Source organism: Microtus ochrogaster, unplaced genomic scaffold, assembly GCF_000317375.1.
Source record: "Microtus ochrogaster isolate Prairie Vole_2 unplaced genomic scaffold, MicOch1.0 UNK43, whole genome shotgun sequence".
Classification (NCBI taxonomy): Eukaryota; Metazoa; Chordata; class Mammalia; order Rodentia; family Cricetidae; genus Microtus; species Microtus ochrogaster.
In genome coordinates this window covers 3,009,247-3,030,821 of record NW_004949141.1, presented here as the reverse complement: position 1 = coordinate 3,030,821, position 21,575 = coordinate 3,009,247, and the positions used below count along the sequence as shown (strand labels likewise).

The window sequence follows — 21,575 nt, the reverse complement described above, 5'->3', positions numbered from 1 at the left end:
CACACACACACACACACACACACACACACACAGAGCCAGGCATAGTGGTGTGTGTGACTTTAATTCCCATGCATAGGAGGCTGAGGCAGGCAGATCTCTTGAGTTTGAGGCCAGCCTGGTCTACATAGGGATTTCCAGGACAACCAAGTCCTGTCTCAAAAATAAATCTTTAAAAAGAACAAACATTGTCAAAAGATTTATTTTTTAATGTGTATGTATGTGTGTCTGTGTGCACCACATGTGTTCAGAGCACACGAGATCAGGAGAGGTCGTTTGATCCCCTGGAACTGGAGTTCCAGGTGTTTGTGAGCTGCCATGTGGGTGCTGGGAACGCTCGGATCCTCTGCGAGAGCAGTGCATACTCTTTACTGTCATCTGTCCCTCCTCAAGAACAACTCTTTTACTGTGGAAAATTGGAAGTATACACAATCTAATACGTGAATAAATAAGGGGATCCCTAGGGGAGAGCTGAAGGAAGAATTGTTAAATCTCCTGAAGAAAAGTGTGCTGTGTCCTTTGCTTTTCATTTCAGCAGCGTAGTTCGGGTCACCACGCGGGTGTGGCTGTCCAGTTACCAAGACCGCGCAGTTGTGTGGGGCCATCTTACAGTCCAGTTCTGCTGTCCTTGTTTCTCTGCGTGTTTCACTGCAGGGGGAAATGAATGTCTTTTTTATGATCTTCTGTTTCTTCACAGGTGCTGGATGGACTGTTGGCTGAGTGTGGGACAGTGGAGAATGTGGAGCAAGGTAATCGGTGGGAAAGTTGAACACGAGAGTCAGGAAGTTAGCCCACTGGAGAGGACTTTATCTCTTGGGTTGGGATCATCAGGGAGAAGTAGTAAGTCCCAATGCCTTTGACGTGTGCTTCCTCTGGTGTCTGTACACCTCCCTGTCAGAGGAATCTGTGACTGTCATCTTTATATATCTGTATAGTCCAGTCATTCAGGGAATATATTCTTTAAGAGTTTCTCTATATAGCCCTGGTTGACCTGTAAGTCACTTTATAGACCAGACTGACGTCAAAATCACAGAGACCTGCCTGCCTCTGCCTTGGGTGCTGGGATTAGAGGCGTGGCTACCTAGCCTTACACTTGGGTGTCTTGACACCTGCAGTGAGCGTAGGCACTGGACAGACACAGTTGGGTTGGAACACACTTAACTCACCTGAGAATAGCTGAGTCACTGCTGTGACTTAGCTGACTCGGCCTCACTAGAAGGGAGGACACACCTAGTGTCGGTTTACTGTGAGGTAGGATTTCCCCACCAAGATTCTTGTGAAAATGTCAGTTCCTTGGGTTCAGCACAAACCTGCGGAGATTCGAGGTAGAGGGAGTGGCTCATGGTTGAATCGAGAATCTTGGAGTGGTTTTGTGCGCACTCAGAACTGAGGCCTGCCATCATAGGAACAGCACTACAAATGCCTCAGGAAATACTTCTTCTCTTCTGCTCCCCATTGCTTATGGCTAATTCCTGAGGTGCTGGTTTTTAAGAGGAACCAAAAAGGCACCTGAAGATGATGTCCTGCATAGCTCCTTACGAATCCCAGAAAGGTGGATCCCAAGACCCTGACAACGATGACACCAAAGTCTGGTAAAAATGATTTTTACATTGGCCCTGACTGCTCCTTACCTGTGAACCCTTGGAACAGTCGCTCAGCCTCACCAACTGAACTGCACTGATTCTGTGTCCACTTGTATAAAACAAGCGTAATTTCTACCCTTCCTGTAGCATCGGATGGTCACGTCACTCAGTGGAAACCTGTTGATGTATTTCATAGACAATTGTAAGGGTCCTCATGAAAAGATCGTAGAGCATCCTATTTCTCACAGACGGTCCAGTCTGTCAGTGATTAGCATAATCATCTTGAAGCCACAGTTATTAGGTGTGTTCCCCTCCACGATGGTGAAGAAGTTACCCTGTTTCTTACGGCCGCTTGCCCGTGCTCAGAGCTGAAAGCACTCGGAGAGAACATGCTTTCTATGAATTCTGTTTTCACTTCCTTGTCGTTGGAAGGAAGACATTCTAGTGGCAAGATAGCTTTCCAGGTATCAACTTGAAAAAATTTTGAAACAGACTGCTGGTCTGGGTGTGGCGACACATGCCTGAAATCCCAGTTTTGGAGAGATGGAGACAGACACAGCTAAAACTGTGAAATCTATTCAGAATGGTGCTACCTGAGAAGGAGGGGCTCAGGGGCACCGGGGCAACACACAGCCCTCCAGTCCCTGTGCACTGGAGACTGCTCAGCTTCAGCCCCTCAAGGCATAGAGCAAGCTATTGAGCTCATCTTTTGTCCTGTTTCGTGGGTGATTTCCATCCGGCACAGCCTGTCAGTAGAGTCTTAGAAACTTTAATGAACAATGACTTTAATGAACAACGAAATAAGTTATTTAAATGGAGCTCAGCTTACTCTAGAGTCAAGGACCACGTGACTTTCAGCAGGCAAACATCTTTGAAGACCAGAGACTTAGTGAAAGTGATAGTAAATCTAAGGAGCCAGGATTCCCAGATGACTTCTCTGGGAGTCTGAGTCTAGTCTGACGGAGAAGGCTGCAGATCGGAAACCTCTGACACTGTACTGACACGGGGTGAGGACAGTGACGGGCCACACTGCTGCGTTGAGCACTGTGAGGGCATCTGTGAGTAAGACTGTTAGGCACAGCCCCAGTGAGCCAGGGCTGGGATCCGTGTTGATGGTGTGTGTAGCTCATTGAGCTGATAGTTACTGTACACCTCCTACCTGTCCCCAACACTCCCCCACCAAGTCTGAAGCTGCTTTGAAATTACTGGGCAAAATATGTTTTTATCGTAGAGTCTTTAATGTTTGGGGACGCCAGATTCCTTTGAGAATCTCAGAGTCACATTTCTCTACAGTTTAAGATGTCGCAAGTGGGATGGTCCTAGAACTCCTAAGGGTTTTTTTTTTCTTTTAAAGATTTATTTATTTATTATGTATACAACATTCTGCCTCCGTGTATGCTCAGCTGCCAGAGGAGGGCGCCGGATCTCATTCAGATGGTTGTGAGCCACCGTGTGGTTGCTGGGAATTGAACTCAGAACCTCTGGAAGAGCAGCCAGTGCTCTTAACGTCTGAGCCATCTCTCCAGCCCAGAACTCCTAAGGTTTAAGAATGAGTATTGCTACTTTGAAGGGAGCTTTATTGTGACTTTCTGGAATTATTCTTAATGCTGGTAACTTTAAATTCCCCAACGATGTGTTTTGAAGAGAGGGTCTGATTAGTCATTCTTGGTTTTTGAGAAAACGTAAGCAAGCTTTATCAATCAAGCACTTTGAATGAAGTGTGTGTGTGTGTGTGTGCGTGTGTGTTTGTGCTTGCGCGCGTGTATGTGTGTCTGTCTGTGTCTCTGTGTGTCTGTCTGCATGTCTGTGTCTGTTTAGACATAGGGCTTTGCTTTGTAGGCTTACTATCCTGCCTTAGTCTCCCATTTTTACGATGGATGGACGGACGGACGGACACACACATACATTGCATGCCACAGATATATATGGTTGACTTTTCTTATTATGGTGTCTATATATGGAGGATATCTTAACTAGAAGGCTCAAGCCCAGCTATTTTTGGGAGTCAGAGTCCACAGCCTTCTCTTTAGCTCTTGAAAGCTGTAGATAGGAACCCTTTAACATTCTGTGAGTTTTAAATTAACAATTAAAATGAATAATAAATAGGTTTAGAAGTTTGAAAGTAATGAAGCACAGAGAACCATGGTGTTTTTTTTTTCTTTATTTTCTTTATGTCATGTTCTTTCACCCATTTTCCCCTCTGTGATTTTAGCCTAAAGAAATATTTCAGAATACAAAGTCAAATGGCCTTGCCATGGAGGTGACTTAGCAGCGCTTTAGGTTGACAGTACTGAGGGCAGCACATTCCCAATGATTAAAGATGAGGCTGTTCATGGCCTCTTTGCTCTCCACAACTGTGTGAAAATACATGAATGTGCAGAGATAGTTCACTTCCTTAGAATACTTATAAGTGCAGTGCAGGGCAGTGTGTTACATGAACACCTAATTACAGAGTGTTGCATACGTCTGACTTACAAACGCTATAATGATAATAAACACACATGGGCACAGTTAAGATGCGGTGTTCTGTGCATTTTCCTTTGAAGTTAGCTTTCCATGGGCACAGGGGTGAGAGCTATTTTTAAATGATGATTGTAGTTTTCACTTCTTCCCTAGTCAATACAGATACAGAAACTGCTGTTGTCAACGTCACCTATACAACAAGAGAAGAAGCAAAGATGTAAGTGGGTTGGGGTTCATTTCTTTGCAGGTTTATTTGGGTTTGTTTTTGGTTTCCTTTGAGTTCTGCTTCTGGAAACCTTTCCTGAGAAGACAGGTACCAACCAGCCAGATCACATCCTCTTTGTACATGCCAGGACAACTCCAGGGTGTCTATGTCCTCTTGGACATGCCTGTACAACTCCAAGATATTCTTGCTACTTTTGGCATGTTCATGCAACACCGGGAGTTCATGTTGGGCTGTTGTGTGATTGTACAGCATCTCTTTCTTGAACAGTGTTGAACCTGGCACCAGCAGAAAGACAGGAACCGCATGAGGAAGAGAAGGACACCAGCACTATGATGCTGCACCCATAGGCTCACTTTGACAAGCTTCAGGGGGCCTCTTTTACCTGGAGCATACTCCGTTCTCCACAAGGAATGTGCACAGCCTGCTAGCCACACTCACTGAATGCAGACTAAAACAATAATGTTTTATTTTTTTCCTGTGTATAATATTTTCAGAAGAATTCACCTCCTTGGCAGCAGCAGGCTTGGTTACCTGGGAATATTCTGCCCTGGCTTGGACCCCTACTCTTACTCCGTTCATTACTCTGTTACTTCAGTAATGATTAGAGTTTATTTTTAACAGACATGGGATTACGTTTTTTAAGAATAGCAAAAAAAAAAAAAAAAGTTTCTTTTTAATTTTTTGGGCTGTTTTTTGTTTTGTTTTGTTTTGTTTTTCGAGACAGGGTTTCTCTGTGGTTTTGGAGCCTGTCCTGGAACTAGCTCTTGTAGACCAGGCTGGTCTCGAACTCACAGAGATCCGCCTGCCTCTGCCTCCCGAGTGCTGGGATTAAAGGCGTGCGCCACCAACGCCCGGCTTTTTGGGCTGTTTTGAGGTGGGGAATTAACAGCCTTGTACCACCGTGCCTAGCTAAGACGTTTCTTTTGCAGGAGGCCCTTGAAGTGGCTCCTAGGCCAGAGTAACTTAGAAGTGTAATAGGCGGGCATACTTCGTGGCTGTGTATGTCCATTCCCAAGGGAGGGAATAACCTCGGTGCTGGTGCAGTTTTCAGCACATGTGAAGATGTAGTGAACCCGTTTTCATACCAGCAGGCTCAGGCTATGCCACCGCTGGCCATCACAGCCATAGCCCAGTGCCACTTGGGTAGGATCTGCACGTTACTCGCTTGCCTTCATTGAATTAAGTTTTCTGTTTTGTAATGAATTCACAAACCCTCAGTGTTACTCGAGTAGGATTGCTGCAGAAACATCTAAGGGCATTGCTCTGTTTCATGTAAAATTTTTAAAATACAGAAGTAAGTTTTGTTGTTCATAATAGTTATTTTTAGATAATCTGTAGCCTTGAGGATTGGGGGCATAAATACACCCTAACTGCTGTAGATAGTAGATACTGAAATGTTACCAGACAGACCCTGGGCTATCTAATCTCTAGGAGTTGCCCTAGAGAAGAAGTATACCTTCAGAGGTGCCCATGACAACATGTGGTCTTCAAGAGACTGGATATAGTTCACAAACTTAAATGGAAGGCTGGCCCTAGCAAAAGTTACAGTGACCCCGGAGTAGGGCTGACCTCACTTTACAGTTGTGTCAAGTGGAGTGGGCAATGAGTTATAGAAAATATTTGATAGTGGAAAATATTTAGAGTGTTAACTGATTTTTAAGGATTAGAAATAATATATTTATTTTGGTACATTTTAATAAATAGTATATAATAAAGACAAGGAAACTATTGTTTTCCTAATTTGTGCTTATGTATTTTTGAATTTCTCAAATATATTTGAATGTTGTGATACGATTAAAATAATCATGAAGATGTCTTGTGGTTAAAAAGGAAGTAATAGTTTTGGAGCCACACCTACAGTTGTTGGTAAAGAGGCTTTAGTCTGCGGGGGGATGGGAAGAACTCAAACAGCAGAATTGTGTCTTAGCCACCTAGATCTAGATGCTGAGAGAGAACTTATTTAATCGTTGAGACTCCAGGCCCAAGACGGGCTATGTCTTGCTCACTCCTGTATCCTTGGTGCTTGGCACAGGCGCCCCATAAATGGCTAGTGAGCAAGGTGAGTCAGTGCACCCTCCCGCCTTCTAGAGTTTTGCCACACTCTCGGATAAGCTTGCTGTGTTCTGCTGTGTTGCAGAGCAATTGAGAAGCTAAGTGGGCATCAGTTTGAGAACTACTCCTTCAAGATTTCCTACATCCCCGATGAAGAGGTGAACTCCTCCTCACCCCCTCAGCGAGTCCAGCATGGGGACCACTCTTCCCGGGAGCAAGGCCACAGCCCCAGGAACTCTTCTCAGGCCAGACAGATTGATTTCCCGCTGCGGATCCTGGTCCCCACCCAGTTCGTTGGTGCCATCATCGGAAAGGAGGGCTTGACCATAAAGAACATCACCAAACAGACCCAGTCCCGGTACGTGCCTCCAATGCTCCCTCCGCTTCCTTCTGAGGGGTTGCCTGCATCCCGACTCCCCCATCCTCAGGTCACTTCTGTAGCGGGAGGCTGTGTTGTAGGGACCAGTGCTTCTTTACCTAGGCTGTGACTAGACTCACCTCAGGGGGGCTGTCTGAGTGTTCATGCTAAGACGTACGTCATTCTCTGAAAGGCTAAGTCCATGAAGAGAACACTTAACGGACCTCCAGGAAGGATGATCCCTTGTGCTAGTGTTCCATGAGCATGCCTAGTTCCACAGCAGCCGAGAGGGGCTCTGGTTATAGGATGCTCTGGTCCAGGCTCTCGCCCTCTGCTGGGTCAGCCTTGCAGTGGAGTAGCCGTGCTTTAGACTGTCTAGGTTGTCGCCTATAGAAGCTGTGGGTCACTGCTGAACCAAACAAAGTATGGGCTTTGTCTGATTTCCTGTTTGAAGAGACTGGACTGGAGGTGGCAGTCAGCGGGCAAAGTCATTTGTACAATTGTTGATTTTTATGTGTCTGTAAGACCACAGCACACTGTCATGAAGATACAAGACTTGAAAACAGTGACTTTTTCAAGTTTTCAAGTTTTGATAAAATGTCTCACCTCCTTGAGTTTCGGTTGCTTCTGTGAAAAAGGAAGCCATGGTGTTTTACCAGGATCGCTGTGAGGATGCAAACACTCGGGCAGAACAAATGAACTTGCATTTGCAGAGCCCTGAATTGCCAGCAAGTACTCATCCCTGAGCTGGCGTGTCTTACTTCCAGTCAGTGAGCGTCTTGTAAGCTGAAAGGGAAGTCGCTCCAGTGTCTGAGGAAGCCCCAGCTGTGGACGCTGATGGGCGAGGGGAATGCTGAGATCAGACTGGAAGTTGTTGGCTGTGGTTCCTCAAAACCGGCCTTTCCTTTCCCAAGTAATTCTTAGTTATCTCTGTTCTGCTTCCAAAAACTGTGCAAGGTGGCTTAAGTTTCAGGGAAGTGAAATTAGTTCTTAAGTTTGTGCCCAGTTGGAGAAGGAGACTGACCACTGGGCCCTTTCTAACAGCCGAGGGAAAGGGGCTGCGATCAGTTGTGTGATTTCCTAAAGTGAATGAAGCCAACAGGCCCCAAAGGAGCCTGACAGACTGTTAGACCAATAGTTTTAGGAGTCTGGAAGGAAGGCAGAGAGGCACGCCTCTGCCCCTCTGCCCCTCCATCCCTCCTCTGTCCCTCTGTGGATGCTCAGACACATAAAGCTGGCTGGAATTTGGATTCACATAAGGCTTTTAAAAGCTGTGCTCAGTGCAGAGGTCAGAACTGGTCCAGTGTGTTACTCCTTCTCACCTTACCCTTCACTTCCACGGACATTTGAAAGGCCACACAAAGTACTTCACTAACCAAGCTGACTTTATTAACAAGTTGGCTGGGTGCCTTGATCCTCGGCACTCCTGGCAGGATGGCCCACTTCTGACCAGAGCGGCAGAGAATTTACGTCTGGCACGAGCCCCTTTGCACACTGACTTGCTTGGATCGCAGCATCCGTTGCAAGTGTGCTGATAGCATTTCCTCTGTCCTCGCTGTATTGGCTGGGCTGTGTTTGTTGTGTCTGAGGCCCTATCGGATCTGTGCTATGGCTCCTAATTCTTTTCCTATAGGGTAGACATCCACAGAAAGGAGAACTCTGGAGCCGCAGAGAAGCCTGTCACCATCCATGCCACCCCAGAAGGGACATCTGAAGCATGCCGCATGATCCTTGAAATTATGCAGAAAGAGGCTGACGAGACCAAACTGTAAGTTTGTACAATGCCCAGACCACTCAGTGCTGTAAGATGAAGAAAGCTCCATGAGAACACAGCACACAGAGTCAATTGTCCAGGACTCATGGTGGCTCGCAGAAATCGGGGAGCCTGTGGGGTCTGACCTAGGTCCTCTGCACATACATTATAGCTGAGCAGCTTGGTGTTCTTTCTAACAGTGAGAGCCGGCCGGGATGGTCCCTGACCCTTTTACTCCTCCTGGATGGCTTCGTCCAACATTGATGTGACAGTGTGTGCCTGGTCTTGTAGTTGCAAATTATGCTGTGTTTGGTTGATGTTCCTGGGAGGTCTGCTCTTTCTGAGGGAAGATAAATAGAGGGTGGATCTGGGGGAGAGGGGAGGTGGAGGATCAGGATGTAATATATGAAAGAAGAATTTTTTAAAAAAGAAAGGAATATGTTAAAAAGCTCTAAGTGTGTTAATAAAGATGGAGGGGTCATGTTTTTATTACTCAGGGTTCTCTAGAGAAACAGAATTGATAGGATAAGTTTATACATATGCATATGTATTCATATTCATGAATATACTGTAGACATGTAAGTATGTGACATAATGTCAGTATATGCTGTATATTACATATGCAATGTGTGTGTGAAATATATATGTATATTTGTATATGAATATATTCTGTATATATGTATAGATTCACATATCTGTATGTGTGTATATTATATATAAAGAGGAGGGTAGAGGAGAGGGAGGGAAGGAATTTACTAGAGTGGCTTACAGGCTGTGGTCTGTGTGGTCTAGCCAGTCCAACAATGTCTGTCTACCAATAAGAAATCCAAGAGTCCAGCAGTTGAGTCCATGAGGCTGCATGACTCAGATGGTCTTCAGTATATGGACTCCCAGAGAAGTACACCCTAATGCCAGTGAGGGAATGGACTTGCCAGTGAGAGCATGGACACGCAGGCAAAAAGCAGAGGCTTCCTTCTTCCAAGTCCTTTATATAGGCAGCCAGCAGAAGTGGCCCCAATTAAAGGTGGATCTTCCCACTTCGTATAATTAAGAAAAATAGCTGGGCGGTGGTGATACACACCTTTGATCTCAATGATCAGGAGGCAGAGGCAGGCAGATCTCTGAGTCTGAGGCCAGCCTGGTCTACAGAGTTCCAGGACAGCCAGTGCTACACAGGGAAACCCTGTCTCGAAAAAAGAAAAATCCCTCACAAGTGTACCCAGCAGCTTGGGTTTTCCTTAAGTTTATCTGTAGTTTTAAAAAGATTGTCGGTCTTCCAAATCTGCCTGTGGGCAGTGCTGGAGCTGTGTAGAGGAGCAGGGCGTGGGCTGAGTAGTAAACTCAGTTGGCCAATAATAGCAGGTGTGATGTGCAAAACTAAGACTAGAATGTTCTAAAAAGAGCAACATTGCCAATCTGTTAGCACATCACAGACAGGGCTTAGCCCCTTGCCTAACGGTTATCAAGCACTTGCTTTACTTGGGACTTTTGGAAGTCTCCCAGATGTCATGGCTCGATTTGAGGGAACCCTCCTTTGATTTAAAGTACCGAGGCTTTTACAAATGACAGTCTCCTCAGTTCTTTTGATTAGTTGTGTGCAGCTTAGGAGATGGCCACAAGGTGGATGTGTGAAGGGGCCTTAAGATGTCCTATAGAGCCCAGATAGATAGAGTTCGCATGTCCGAAGTGAGTTTTTCTGAGCAGCTGTCCCATGCACGCCTGAGCTGCGTGTTGAAGCTACAGCTGTGAACAGGAGTAAACACAGCAGGGAGAAATCAGCCTGCTGACTGCTCATGAGGGCACTCACCCAACATTCAGGGACACAGGGAGTGACTGGAGGGCCCAGGGGGCGAGTAAAAGGCAAGGGACACATGATAAGACCCTACAACTTCCTTTCCATTTGCCAAGCATGTACCATGTACCATGTGCTGGACGTTGCTGTGTGCACTGGGGACCCAGCAGGGGCTACAGGCTCCTCCTCCCTCTGAGGGTGTGCGTCCTAGGGCAGCCTCTTCAGCCAGATTGCTTATTTGAGTGCCTTGCAGTGCTAATTGCCTTGAGGTAATGTGTCCCTCAGACGCTTCCATTTTGAAGGAGTAGAAAATACAAAGTAGCAAGACACGTATCATCACATAGCATGAAGTGCTAAAATTAGAAAAGTTCTTATGTCACTGAAACCTTGGGCTCAGAGATCTGGGACATTTTCTGCTTTGCTTTCCTTACAATAACTCAGACCTTGTATCACCACAGAAGGTATCCCAAACTTGAGAGGAAGGCCGTCACTTCCTTTTTAAATGTTTTGAAGAATTGTGTTAAAATACACCTAACAATATATTCATTCACACTCTTACAAAAAAAAAAAAAACAGCTCTGGCTGCCTTTTCTTGCCTCCCTGTCCACCTACTGTGCTTACCAACTGGGTTACTTTAGACCAGTGGTTCTCAACCCGTGGGTCGTGACCTCTTGGGGGTCGAGCAACCCTTTCAGAGGAGTCACATGCCAGGTATCCTGCATATCAGATATTTATAGCAATAGAAGATTAGTTATGAAGTAGCAACAGAACTAATCTTGTAGTTGGGGTCACCACAGCATGAGGAACTGTATTAAAGGGCCGCGGTGTTAGGAAGGCTTAGAGCCACTGCTTTAGAAACTTGACATGAATGGGTCATGTGGCTCTGTGTTCCTGTGGCTGGTTTAGCTCAGTCCCCCAGTTCCTCCAGGTGTAGCACATAAAGTGCCCATCCCTCTGGATTATACTGCTGCGCCTTGGCTGTTTCTCAGTGATATTGCTGTGAATGTCAAATCACAAATGATCATGATTTTTATTTCTTTTTTTATATATGCCCAGAAGTGGGATTGCTGGATTTTATGGGATTCTATTTTTGTTAATGTAGCTCCCCCTGGCCAGGCCACCCTTTGAACTCACTCCGCCATCTGGCTACTAGTGAGTAGAAAGTGGAAGTAGAGTTAGCCTGTGGCTCATTTAAGTCGGGATTTGTAAGCTGAGGTTCGGAAAGAACCTTGAGAAGTTGGTTTCCATTCATAAAAAGTGCAGGTGATGGCTCAGGAGAAGACAGAGTGTCTGTCCTAAGTGTTGAATGTGCTTTGTGTGCAGGTGATGGCTCAGGAGAAGACAGAGTGTCTGTCCTAAGTGTTGAATGTGCTTTGTGTGCAGGTGATGGCTCAGGAGAAGACAGAGTGTCTGTCCTAAGTGTTGAATGTGCTTTGTCTTCTAGAGCTGAGGACGTTCCTCTGAAAATCTTGGCCCACAATGGCTTGGTTGGAAGACTTATCGGCAAAGAAGGCAGAAATCTGAAGAAAATTGAGCACGAGACAGGGACCAAGATAACCATCTCATCGTAAGTTACCCCTCAGACTATTATTTGCAGGAGCAGCTGACTGAGCCTTCCTGTCCTCTGCTTTTGTCCAGAGGGGAGATGCTCAGCCATGCCATAGTCTCTCTGAGCAGCCATGGAAACTGACCCACGGGTGGGCTCTACAGTCCCCAGAGTGCTCACCAGCACCAGGGAGACTCTGGGCCCACCCCAACACCATGAAAATCTTAAAATAAAAAATATGGTCTATTCTGTGGCACAAGCCTGTAATCCAGGCTCTCAGGAGAAGAGGCAGACGAACCAAAAGTTCAAAGCCAGCTTTGGCTGCACAGTGAAGTCAAGGAGAGCCTTAGTGAGACCCTTCTCAAAATACAAAGTAAGACTTGGGGTTGGGGATATAGCTCAAAGGTAGAAGACTTTCCTAGCACGTGTAAGGCTGAGGTTCAATCCATAGTCTGTGCCCATAGAATTGTATATAATGAAAGTCACTAGTAAGACTTGAGATTAGATAGCAGGATTCTATGCTGTAGTGTTAGGAGAAATCAAGTCTTTACTGAGATGTGCGTGTGGTCTGGAGTTTTATTCTTCCTGTCTTTTCCCCGTTGGCCAGCTTACAGGATTTGAGCATATATAACCCCGAGAGAACCATCACGGTGAAGGGTACCATTGATGCTTGTGCCAATGCTGAGATAGAGATCATGAAGAAACTGCGCGAGGCCTTTGAAAATGACATGCTGGCCGTTAATGTAAGCATCCAGTTCTTCCCTTTCTGTTGGTTTCCCCACAGCTAAGCCAGGACCCAGGCTCTGCAAGGATAGCTGTCCTTCTGCTGAGGAGCTTAGGGAAGAGGGAAGGGCTTCCGACTTCTTAGGATTAAAGATGTCGGTAAACTGGGGGAAACACGGATCAGTGTGAGCAGCTAAAATCATACCTTCCAGACCATAAAGTGGGGTGATGTTCATGATCACATGTGTTAGAAAAGGGAGATGTCAAAGCTGGGCTACACATAGATGTGCAAAGTAGTGTGGGTCAACAGGGCTGGATGCTGCCTACCAGAGTAAAAGTTAGAGAGCCAGGAAAGTGGGTTCCCCTGTTTTCTTTTCTTTTCTTTTCTTTTTTTTTTCGAGAGGGACTTAAGAATTTTCATTTTTATTCAAGAAGGTGTTCACACTGCTAGTCTGCAGACTAGATTTTGATAATGTTCCTATATTCTTAGCTGAAAGGAGAAAATGCTTTTTGAACAATGGAAGGAAAGGTACCAAACTAATTAGGATCCCCATGCTATGTTCCAGGCTCAGAATTATATCCTTATCTCCCCTGATCCTACCAGCAATCCTGTGGGAACATGTTGCTTCCCTCCAACTCATAGATGAAACACTGTACATTACAAGTAAAAAGAGATCGAGAGTCAAACAGTATTCATGGCTCCGCAGTCCTTATCTTTCACCCTCTACCCCAAAGGAACGACAATCGGGCTGGGAAGATGGCTCAGTCAGTGGTTCCCCTGTTTTCTAAACTTTGTATAATATTACTGTGTCTTCTCTCTCTTTAAAATTTCAAGTATATACTTTAGCCAGGTCTGGTGACCATACACCTTTAATCTCAGAACTGGAGAGACAGAGAGATAGGTGGATGTCTGTGAGTTCGAGGTCAGCCTGGTCTACATAATGGGTTCCAGGCCAGCTGGGGTTGCATAGTGTGACCCTGTTTCCAATATATGTATGTAAATAAATTGACTGGGCTGGAGGTTTGCCTCTGTGGTAAATCATGTGTAGCATATGTAAGGCCTAGAGTTAATTATTCAGGGTCAGAACAAATGGCATCGTGGGGTATAGAGACCTTGTCTGTATAGGCTGCTTGGGGGCAGATCTGTCTGAAGCAAGCCTGAGGGAGGAAGGGAATGGCCTAACTTCTGATTGGCATCTCTCGCTTGCCGGTGGACGCTCTTAGTTCTCCTAGTAAATGCTGTCACCCACTTGAGTGCTCTCTGGCACTTGAAGAAGACCGCACATTCTTCCTGTTTCTTATCTCTCACTTTATAATTGTTGAAATTATTTCTCCGTCAGCAAAGCCTCAATCATCTCAGAAGAGTAAAGTCTTTCCTTTTTCACTATAATTTTCTGAGAGCAGAAAGGGTCCTTCGATTAGCCGTCATAGGCCACCACCCAGCCTCCACGGTTATCAACCTCATTGACCTCTTGGCTTCATTTGACCCTTCCTCTACTTCCCATCCCACCCACGAACATTTCACAGGGGAATAAACAGCGACAAAGCCATCTGTACTGCAGCCCCACCTCCCCACAGCAACGCTGCACAGTTCTTTCTCATGTCGGCATCCCAGCCCCCCTCTCCAGCCCCCACCTCCCCTCCCCCCCCCCCCCCCCCCCCCCCCCCCCCCCCCCCCTCTCCAGCCCCCCCCTCTCCAGCCCCCACCTCTCCAGCCCCCCTCTCCAGCCCCCCCCCTCTCCAGCCCCCACCTCTCCAGCCCCCCCCATCACCGCAGTGACTGGGGCAGGATGGAGAGCACCCCATGTGGACGCTTTTGTGGCAGTCACCTGGCTGTCACTCTCGATCTCTTTGCTAAGCATCTCTTCCCGTGAACACCTGGCTAGACTCAGAAGAGGTGTGGGTGTCCTGCGCATCGCTATCCAGAGCGGGTCACTTAGGTATCTGCGTCAGATCCATGCTGTGTGAGACAAACACCGGGCGGGGCTTAACAGGCAGCGTGGGGACCCAGGTTTGCTGTTCTGCGTTCTTATGAAAAGGATCATTTTCCAGGGTGACTATACTCACAGAGAAACTGCCTCATGTTTAGGAAGCTAAGGAATGGGCAGGCTGGGCACAGGCCAGCGTAGGGCCAGCATCTCTCCACCTCCAACCCTGATGAGCATCCTAGATTGAAATGTGAAACAAGCAGTGAGCTCTTGACGTAGCTGACCTGTCCTTGGGAACTAGAAAAGACTGGTGTTGGCTCTCGTTGAACAAATATTGTGTACTGGTGTGTCAGGTTCTGCCTACAGCTCTAAGCGCATGGCCGCTGATCCAAGGAAGTGAGGCAGGAGCGAGGCACTGAGCCTTTGATCCTGTCGTGTGTCTTCGAGGAAATAGGAGTGTGAGGAGAGCCTAGAAAGGCCATGTCAACTGGGAGGGATGGGGGACACCTGGGCAGGGGAACAAGGAGCAGGGGTCCAGAGGTGAAAGGGCACAGGGTATTCAGGGAGCAGGATTTGCTGGGGTAGGAAGCAGCTAATGAAGGCGTCCTGGGCCGCAGTCAGATATGTAGATATACCCAGGGGTGGCAGGGAACCTTGGGAGGAAGGTCGCAGTTAGATTGACTGTTGTCTACACCCAGTCCAAGGTGAAGGAGTCCAGGTACCTAGGGGAGCTGACCGGGAAGCAGGGGTGCTACGCAAACAGGAAGTGAACCTGACCGCTGCAAGCCTGGCCCTTCCGGCCTTCTCTCCCTCATCTTTTTTCTTCATTTCTGTTCCCAGCAACAAGCCAATCTAATCCCAGGGTTGAACCTCAGTGCACTTGGCATCTTTTCAACAGGACTGTCCGTGCTCCCTCCACCAGCAGGGCCCCGTGGAGGTCCCCCCAGTGTCCCCTACCACCCGTTCGCTGTAAGTAGCTCAGTGTCTTGAGGGTCACTCATGTGGGGCGCCTCCAGGCAGTGTTGAGTGAAGGTAAAAGCTTTTATTTGCAGTCCTGTCTTCAGGGTGGGAAGTGACACTGTCCCTGGCTCTGAGTGTGCGCACTCAAGCGTGGTAAGTGCCGTGCCGCAGAGAAAAGGAACTGCTCACCAATTCATTCACTAACTGGAGGTCCTTTTTTTTTTATTTTGTAAAGATTTATTTATTTATCTTGTATACGGTGTTCTGCCTGCATGCCAGAAGAGGACCCCAGATCTCATTACAGATGGTTGTGAGCCACCATGGGGTTGGTGGGAACTGAACTCAGGTCTTCTGAGAGAACAGTCAGTGCTCGTAACCTCTGAGCCATCTTTCTAGCCTCCCAAGGTCCATTTGATAAAAATAAAAGTTGTTGGTCTGGCAGTGATGGAGCACACCTTTAATCCTAGCACTCGGGAGGCTGGGGCAGTTCAAGGTCAGCCTAGTCTACAGAGCAAGTTCCTGGAAAACCAGACGGGCCTCTACAAAGAAAACCTGTCCCGAAAGAGCAAAACACAAACAGAAAAAAGTCATTATTTCAAACAGTAATCATGAGTACTTGTTATTTAATCTAAATGTTAAGGTACCTGGATTATTCTTGAATGCATACACATTCCCACCTTTATTGAAAGGAAGTTTTAAAAAGAAAATGCTAGCGTGTTCGCTTCTAAACCACACGCCGTCTTATATGTAGCAGGCTCTCAGTAAGTATCGTTTGACTCGTAATTCTCAGCAAAAGAAACGTGAATGGTTTGTTTCCTGCTTGTTGCCCTCACTCAGAGCCGTTGTTCAAGATTAGTGTGTTACCAGATGGGGGCTGAAGACACCCACCACGCCACGGCTGCCTTCCCCCATTTTTTCTTCTCCAAGCACTTGTTTGTGTGTAAACTGTTTCAGTGGGGGAGAATCAGATGGGCAAGGGAACTCTGTTCTGCTCCCTGGTGTAGGCATGACTAGTGGCTCCTAGGGGCCCCCTTTGCTCACACCTTCAAAACAGGCAAGGACTGGCACCATGCCCACAGACCCAGTACATCCTGACTGACCTGCAGGAGCTTCCTGGGTGTTTGGGAGCCCTGTAGCCCGTCTCTTTGGTTCTGTCCAATTTCCTCTAAACTGAAGGAACTGCACGAGTGTCTGTGATGGAGGGGTCGTGGCGGAAGCACGCGGGATGGATGTGTTCATGTTCTTTATCTTTGCTGGGAGATGTGATAACCAACCGTTAAAAGACACTTAAGACATCTCACTTCCTGCATAGGGAGCTCTGTAGCATCGGTCTGAAAGTTAAAGGCCTTGATAGCTGAAATTACAGTAGAAAATGAGTATACAGCTTTCTCTTAGACCAAATTTGTGCAGGCCTTTTCAGCATAGAGGAATGTTTTCTTAGTCCACGAATGGCGATGCCTGCCTGTAGTCCTAGCCCTTGGGAGGCTGAGGGGGTCGGACGGACTCCAGTTGTTCCAGGCAGCCTGGTCTCTACATAGTGAGACCCTGTCTCCAAATGAAATAGATAAGTCAATACGAACCAAACATGGGATATTTTCTTTTGGCCTTTTGGCCTTTCATGTCTTGCTAAGGAAAAAGCCCCTTCATTCAAGATTGTAAACAGTGTTTTCCTTATACTAATTTTCAGTCGTTGGTTTTTCTGGGGGATGTTTATATTGTATTTTACAGGGAATTGATTTTGATCTAACTTTATTATTTTTCCAAGGGAATAGCCAGTTTCCCAAAGGAAGTTATTAATATGCTGTTTTATCGTCAGCTTGAAATCCAGCTCTCTACTTCGTTTTGCTTTTGATTCTTTGTGACAGGGTCTCCTATAGCCCAGGCTGGCCTCCCGCTAACTCTGTGATTGAGGGTGGCTTTGAGCCGCTGATCCTCCTGCCCCCTCCAGCTGTCCCTCAGCCTACCTCATCGTCTTTCTGCACTTTGTCCTTTTCCGCTGAACTCTGTGTCTATGCAGAAGTCTGTGTAGAACTAGCGTTTTATGACATCTGGCAGTTTCAATAGAAAGCTTCCTTTGTTTTTGTTTTTCCGCAAAGAATGAGTTGGAAAGATGGCAGCTTTTATTGTTTGACAAAATGGAAAATATACTGTTTTTTTTTTTCCTTTAGATATGATAAATCCTACTCATAAAACCTCTTGATCTGGCAACTCTGTTTGGAAAAAGATAACTTTTCCCCATTTCTTTAGAAAGTTTCTGACTTGGCTTTGTTAGTTTGTCTATCAAAGTGTCCATTTCAGTTGTTGTGCTGAACCTGAGTAGAGGAGGTTTGCCTCTCACATGCAGGGCTGTGGGTTTGCCCTCCAGCGCAAGGGGGAAGTCCACTTTATCTCTGTTTTAGATACAGCACCTTAAAGTGGTGCATAACAGATTGCTTCATCTTCTAAATGGCCAATCTTGTGGTCTTTTGTCTCTTTTGTTTCCTAATATTATATGTTTGTATTCTTTGGGGTTTTTTTTGTTTGTTTGTTTTTATGTTTTTCAAGACAGGGTTTCTCTTTGTAGCCTTGGCTGTCCTGGAACTGACTTTGTAAACCAGGCTAGCCTTGAACTCTCAGAGATCTGCCTCCCGAGTGCTGGGATTAAAGGCATGCACCTCCACCGCCAGACTCTTTCTTAATATCTTAGTAAGATTTGCAGAGTTTCCCTTTTCCATTATTTACTTATTTACTGGCAACATTTCTCTGTAGTGCAGGCTGGCCTCAACTCTGTGCTTCTGCTTTGCTACCTGACCTCAGTGCCCTGATGACAGGCACGTGACAGCACACCTAGTTTATACGGTGCTGGGGAGGTACCCAGGCTTTGACAGGAGATAAGTGATGCACGATTAATAAAAACCCAGAGAGAGAAACGGCGGGGGTTCAACCTAAAGATCAGAAAAGCAAAACAACCAGCTGCTGGCTCTTACACAGTCTCAGTCAGAAATGGAGATCCTGCCTCCAAATATCTCAGAATGAGACTGTGTCTGAGAGCTGTCTCCTCCCGTTTTATAATCCTCTCTAGGACTGGGATTAAAGGCATGCACCGTTTCTATGGTAACTAATATGGCTCCTGGGTTTAAAGGTCTGTGTTACCACTGCCTGGTCTGTAAGGCTGACCAGTGGGGCTGTTTTGTTCTCTGCTCTTCAGGCAGTCTTTATTTATTAAAATGCAAATGAAATGCTACTACAGATAAGGGATTCCATTTGTTATTGAGCTGTTTCCAGGTTCTGGGAGCTCTCTTTCTTTCTGAACTTGTTCACCCGGCCTGTTGATTAGCCTTGCTCCCTCCCCTCTCCCCACTGACTTATACATGCCTAATGAGATGTAATTGCACTTTCATGTATTTAGTGAACTCAAGAGGATATATTAGTGAGTCCTTAGGGAAGTTTATTGATAATGTTCTCCTGAGACTTCTCCAGGCATGTTCAGATCAAGGAAGCTGAAGTGGTTCAGATCTCAGGCTGCAGCCATCCTGTTGGCAGAGGTGTGGGTGAGCCAGCCCAACGTTAGCATGGGACAGCTGTTGCGTTACTCATCCGTTATGTGGTGGCATGGGCAGGACAGAGCTGCCCTCTCCTGCGCCCCATTTCTCTGCATGCTGGCCCTGTCCCTCACCAGCTGCAGCACTGGGGAGAGTGGCCCCCTACACCTCACCTGGACAACACAGTAGAGCTGGCCGTGAAGGTGTAGATGTGAGAGAACCAACCCTGAGGACAAGAAAGTAGGAGAACCAGCCCCGCCCGTTGCTCACAGCTGCAAGTGGTGAGCTAGCCAGGGCAATGCAGGAGAGCTCACCCAGGTGTTGAGGACGAGGGAGAGCTGGCCAGCTGGCCAACCCCACATCTACCCAGACCCAGAACCAGGGTTATGTGTGATCTGAGACCTACTGGAGCACACGAAGGGACCGGTCCTGCAGACTCAAAGCTGCAGGATTTCCACAACACAGGGAAATGGAAGGAAAATTAAGAGGAGTCCCAGTGAGGGCCCAGCATCGATAGTGTAGCAGAAACCAGAGGCCTCGAACCAGACCAATGAGTCTGCAATGAACTCTGCAAGTAACGATATAAGGGGGAAAAATCTCAGGCTGCAGAGTCAGCCAAAGGTCCAGGTTCATTTTGCTTCTAGTCTTAGTTACTAGCCCCCATACCCTCTCATGCAGTGGCATTTTATTTGTATTTTAATAAATAAATAAAGATTGACTGAAGATCAGAGAGTAAAACAGCCCCACTGGTCAGCCTTACAGACCAGGCAGTGAGTGGTAACACACACCTTTAATCCCAGTAGCCACACTAGTTGCCATAGAAACGGTGCATGCCTTTAATCCCAGTCCTAGAGAGGATTGTAAAACGGAGGAGACAGCTCTCAGACACAGTCTCATTCTGAGATTCTGGGAGTCAGGATCACCATTTCAGACTGAGGTCGAGGTAAGAGACAGTGGCTGGTTGTTCTGCTTTTTGTATCTTCAGGTTGAACCCCCAGTTTCTATCTCTGAGTTTTTATTAATCGTGCTACACTCTTCCCCCAGTTGTCCCAAGAGAACCCAGAGTGGATAAGCTGCTGGGGATAGCGACATTTTGACAGTCTGGAACAGAACACAACCTTCCTAGCCTTGGAACCTGTCCAAGTTCTTCCTTGCCTGTCCTGGCCCCACACTGTCTCTGGTTCCAGAAGGAACCTGCTGTCTTTTCAGCCGGGGATGAGTCTGTCGTCACATCAGAGCTATTGAACCCCTTGAGTATAATACATAAGCCTGGCCTGGGCCGCCCATACGCCTCCCTCCCTGCTCGTACTGACGGTCTCTGGTTTCTCCTGATTCAAGGGTCAGCCATCTCTGAGCTGTACCCTGGACTCTGCAGTTCTTCCAGCAAAGTGGCTGAACTAATGGTGACTCGTGCCAGTGTTCACAGCGTCTGCTGGGTATTCTGTCTGCCCACTAGCAGAGTCAAACTAGGCTAAGACCTCCTGCCACTGTCCCCTTGTGGGACACACCTAGCTGTCACCTTCATGAAAGCACTGCCCCTCCCCCACGTACTCATAATGTGCTAAGGTTTATATATATAAGTTTTATACACACAACACACATCCCTCATACAAGGATTGGGCCAGTGAGCCAGTGTCAATAGGAAGTTGCTTGCGGGCAGGCAGATGCGTTCTGATCACCAGAGGAAGCAGAATTTGAAAATCCCATCCCAGTGGGTGCTGTCAACTCCACCCTAGCATGGGGAGGTGGGAAAGAGAACGGCCACCGTAGACACCTGCTCATTGTAATAACCACTCACTCACACTTCTAAAACAGCCCACACTTCCTGGTTCCCAGGAGGACTTGAGGTCAGTCCACATCTCTACCAGGGATGATCTCAACCACCTGCTTTCTCCCGTGTCCTTCAGAATGCCTTTGTAGTCACCACGCTAGCCTTCTGTCTGATGTTCAGACACCAACCATCCTGGCCTGACCTCCCAAGAACCCTGCTGCTCCGCATACTTCTTACCCAGGGCTGCATGTGATCCTGGTCTCTGAGTCTCACAGTTGCTGCCCCTGGGCTGCTCACTCATTCCATCTTTGTGGCCACTGGCTTAAGACTTCTCTGAAGTTATTTTTTGCATTTGCCTCACAAATAGACTAGAGTAAGGTCGCCCACGCGGTGGGTACTCGAAAGCTCCTGAGTGAGTGAATGTATGGCCAAACACAGCTACAGGCAGATGAGTCTGTGGGGGACCCAGAAAGTAGATGGCCAAACACAGTCAGCTACAGGCAGTTGAGTGGCGGGGGGGGGGGGGATGACTTAGAAAGCTCCCATTTGTAAAAGAGCTAGAGAGATTCAGGTTTGTGTAGGTCTGAGTCTCAGCTAGAAATGACTCCTTGGGCTGCTGAATTCAGAATTCTTTCCTTCTAGCAGCCCTGCGGCTCCAACTTAGGGATAAAAGGAATCTGTCCTCATTATCGTTTTACAGCTAATTTAACAGTCTCTCCTTTATCCCAGGGTGGGACTGACGTGGGCAGTGTTAATGTTAGGGCCCTGAACACTTGGAATACAAACGGCGCTCTAGATCCATTCTTGGCGTTGCATGGGCGCTAGAATCACGATTTACAGAAATCGCTTTTGCCTTGAGAGCTGAAGGAACAGTGCCAGAAGCGGGCAGAGGCCCCGTTTCC

General features: G+C 47.0%; 1 protein-coding gene across 1 annotated transcript in view; it reads left to right on the top strand.

Moving 5' to 3' along the window:
- Positions 1-21,575, top strand: part of Igf2bp2 (insulin like growth factor 2 mRNA binding protein 2) — a 133,102-nt gene that overhangs the window by 98,336 nt on the left and 13,191 nt on the right. The window contains exons 4-10 of the mRNA XM_005368981.2: positions 695-746; positions 4,197-4,260; positions 6,407-6,679; positions 8,313-8,447; positions 11,669-11,791; positions 12,378-12,513; positions 15,262-15,390. Of these exons, the coding sequence (XP_005369038.1) occupies positions 695-746; positions 4,197-4,260; positions 6,407-6,679; positions 8,313-8,447; positions 11,669-11,791; positions 12,378-12,513; positions 15,262-15,390 (912 nt within the window). The remainder of the gene's footprint in view (positions 1-694; positions 747-4,196; positions 4,261-6,406; positions 6,680-8,312; positions 8,448-11,668; positions 11,792-12,377; positions 12,514-15,261; positions 15,391-21,575) is intronic.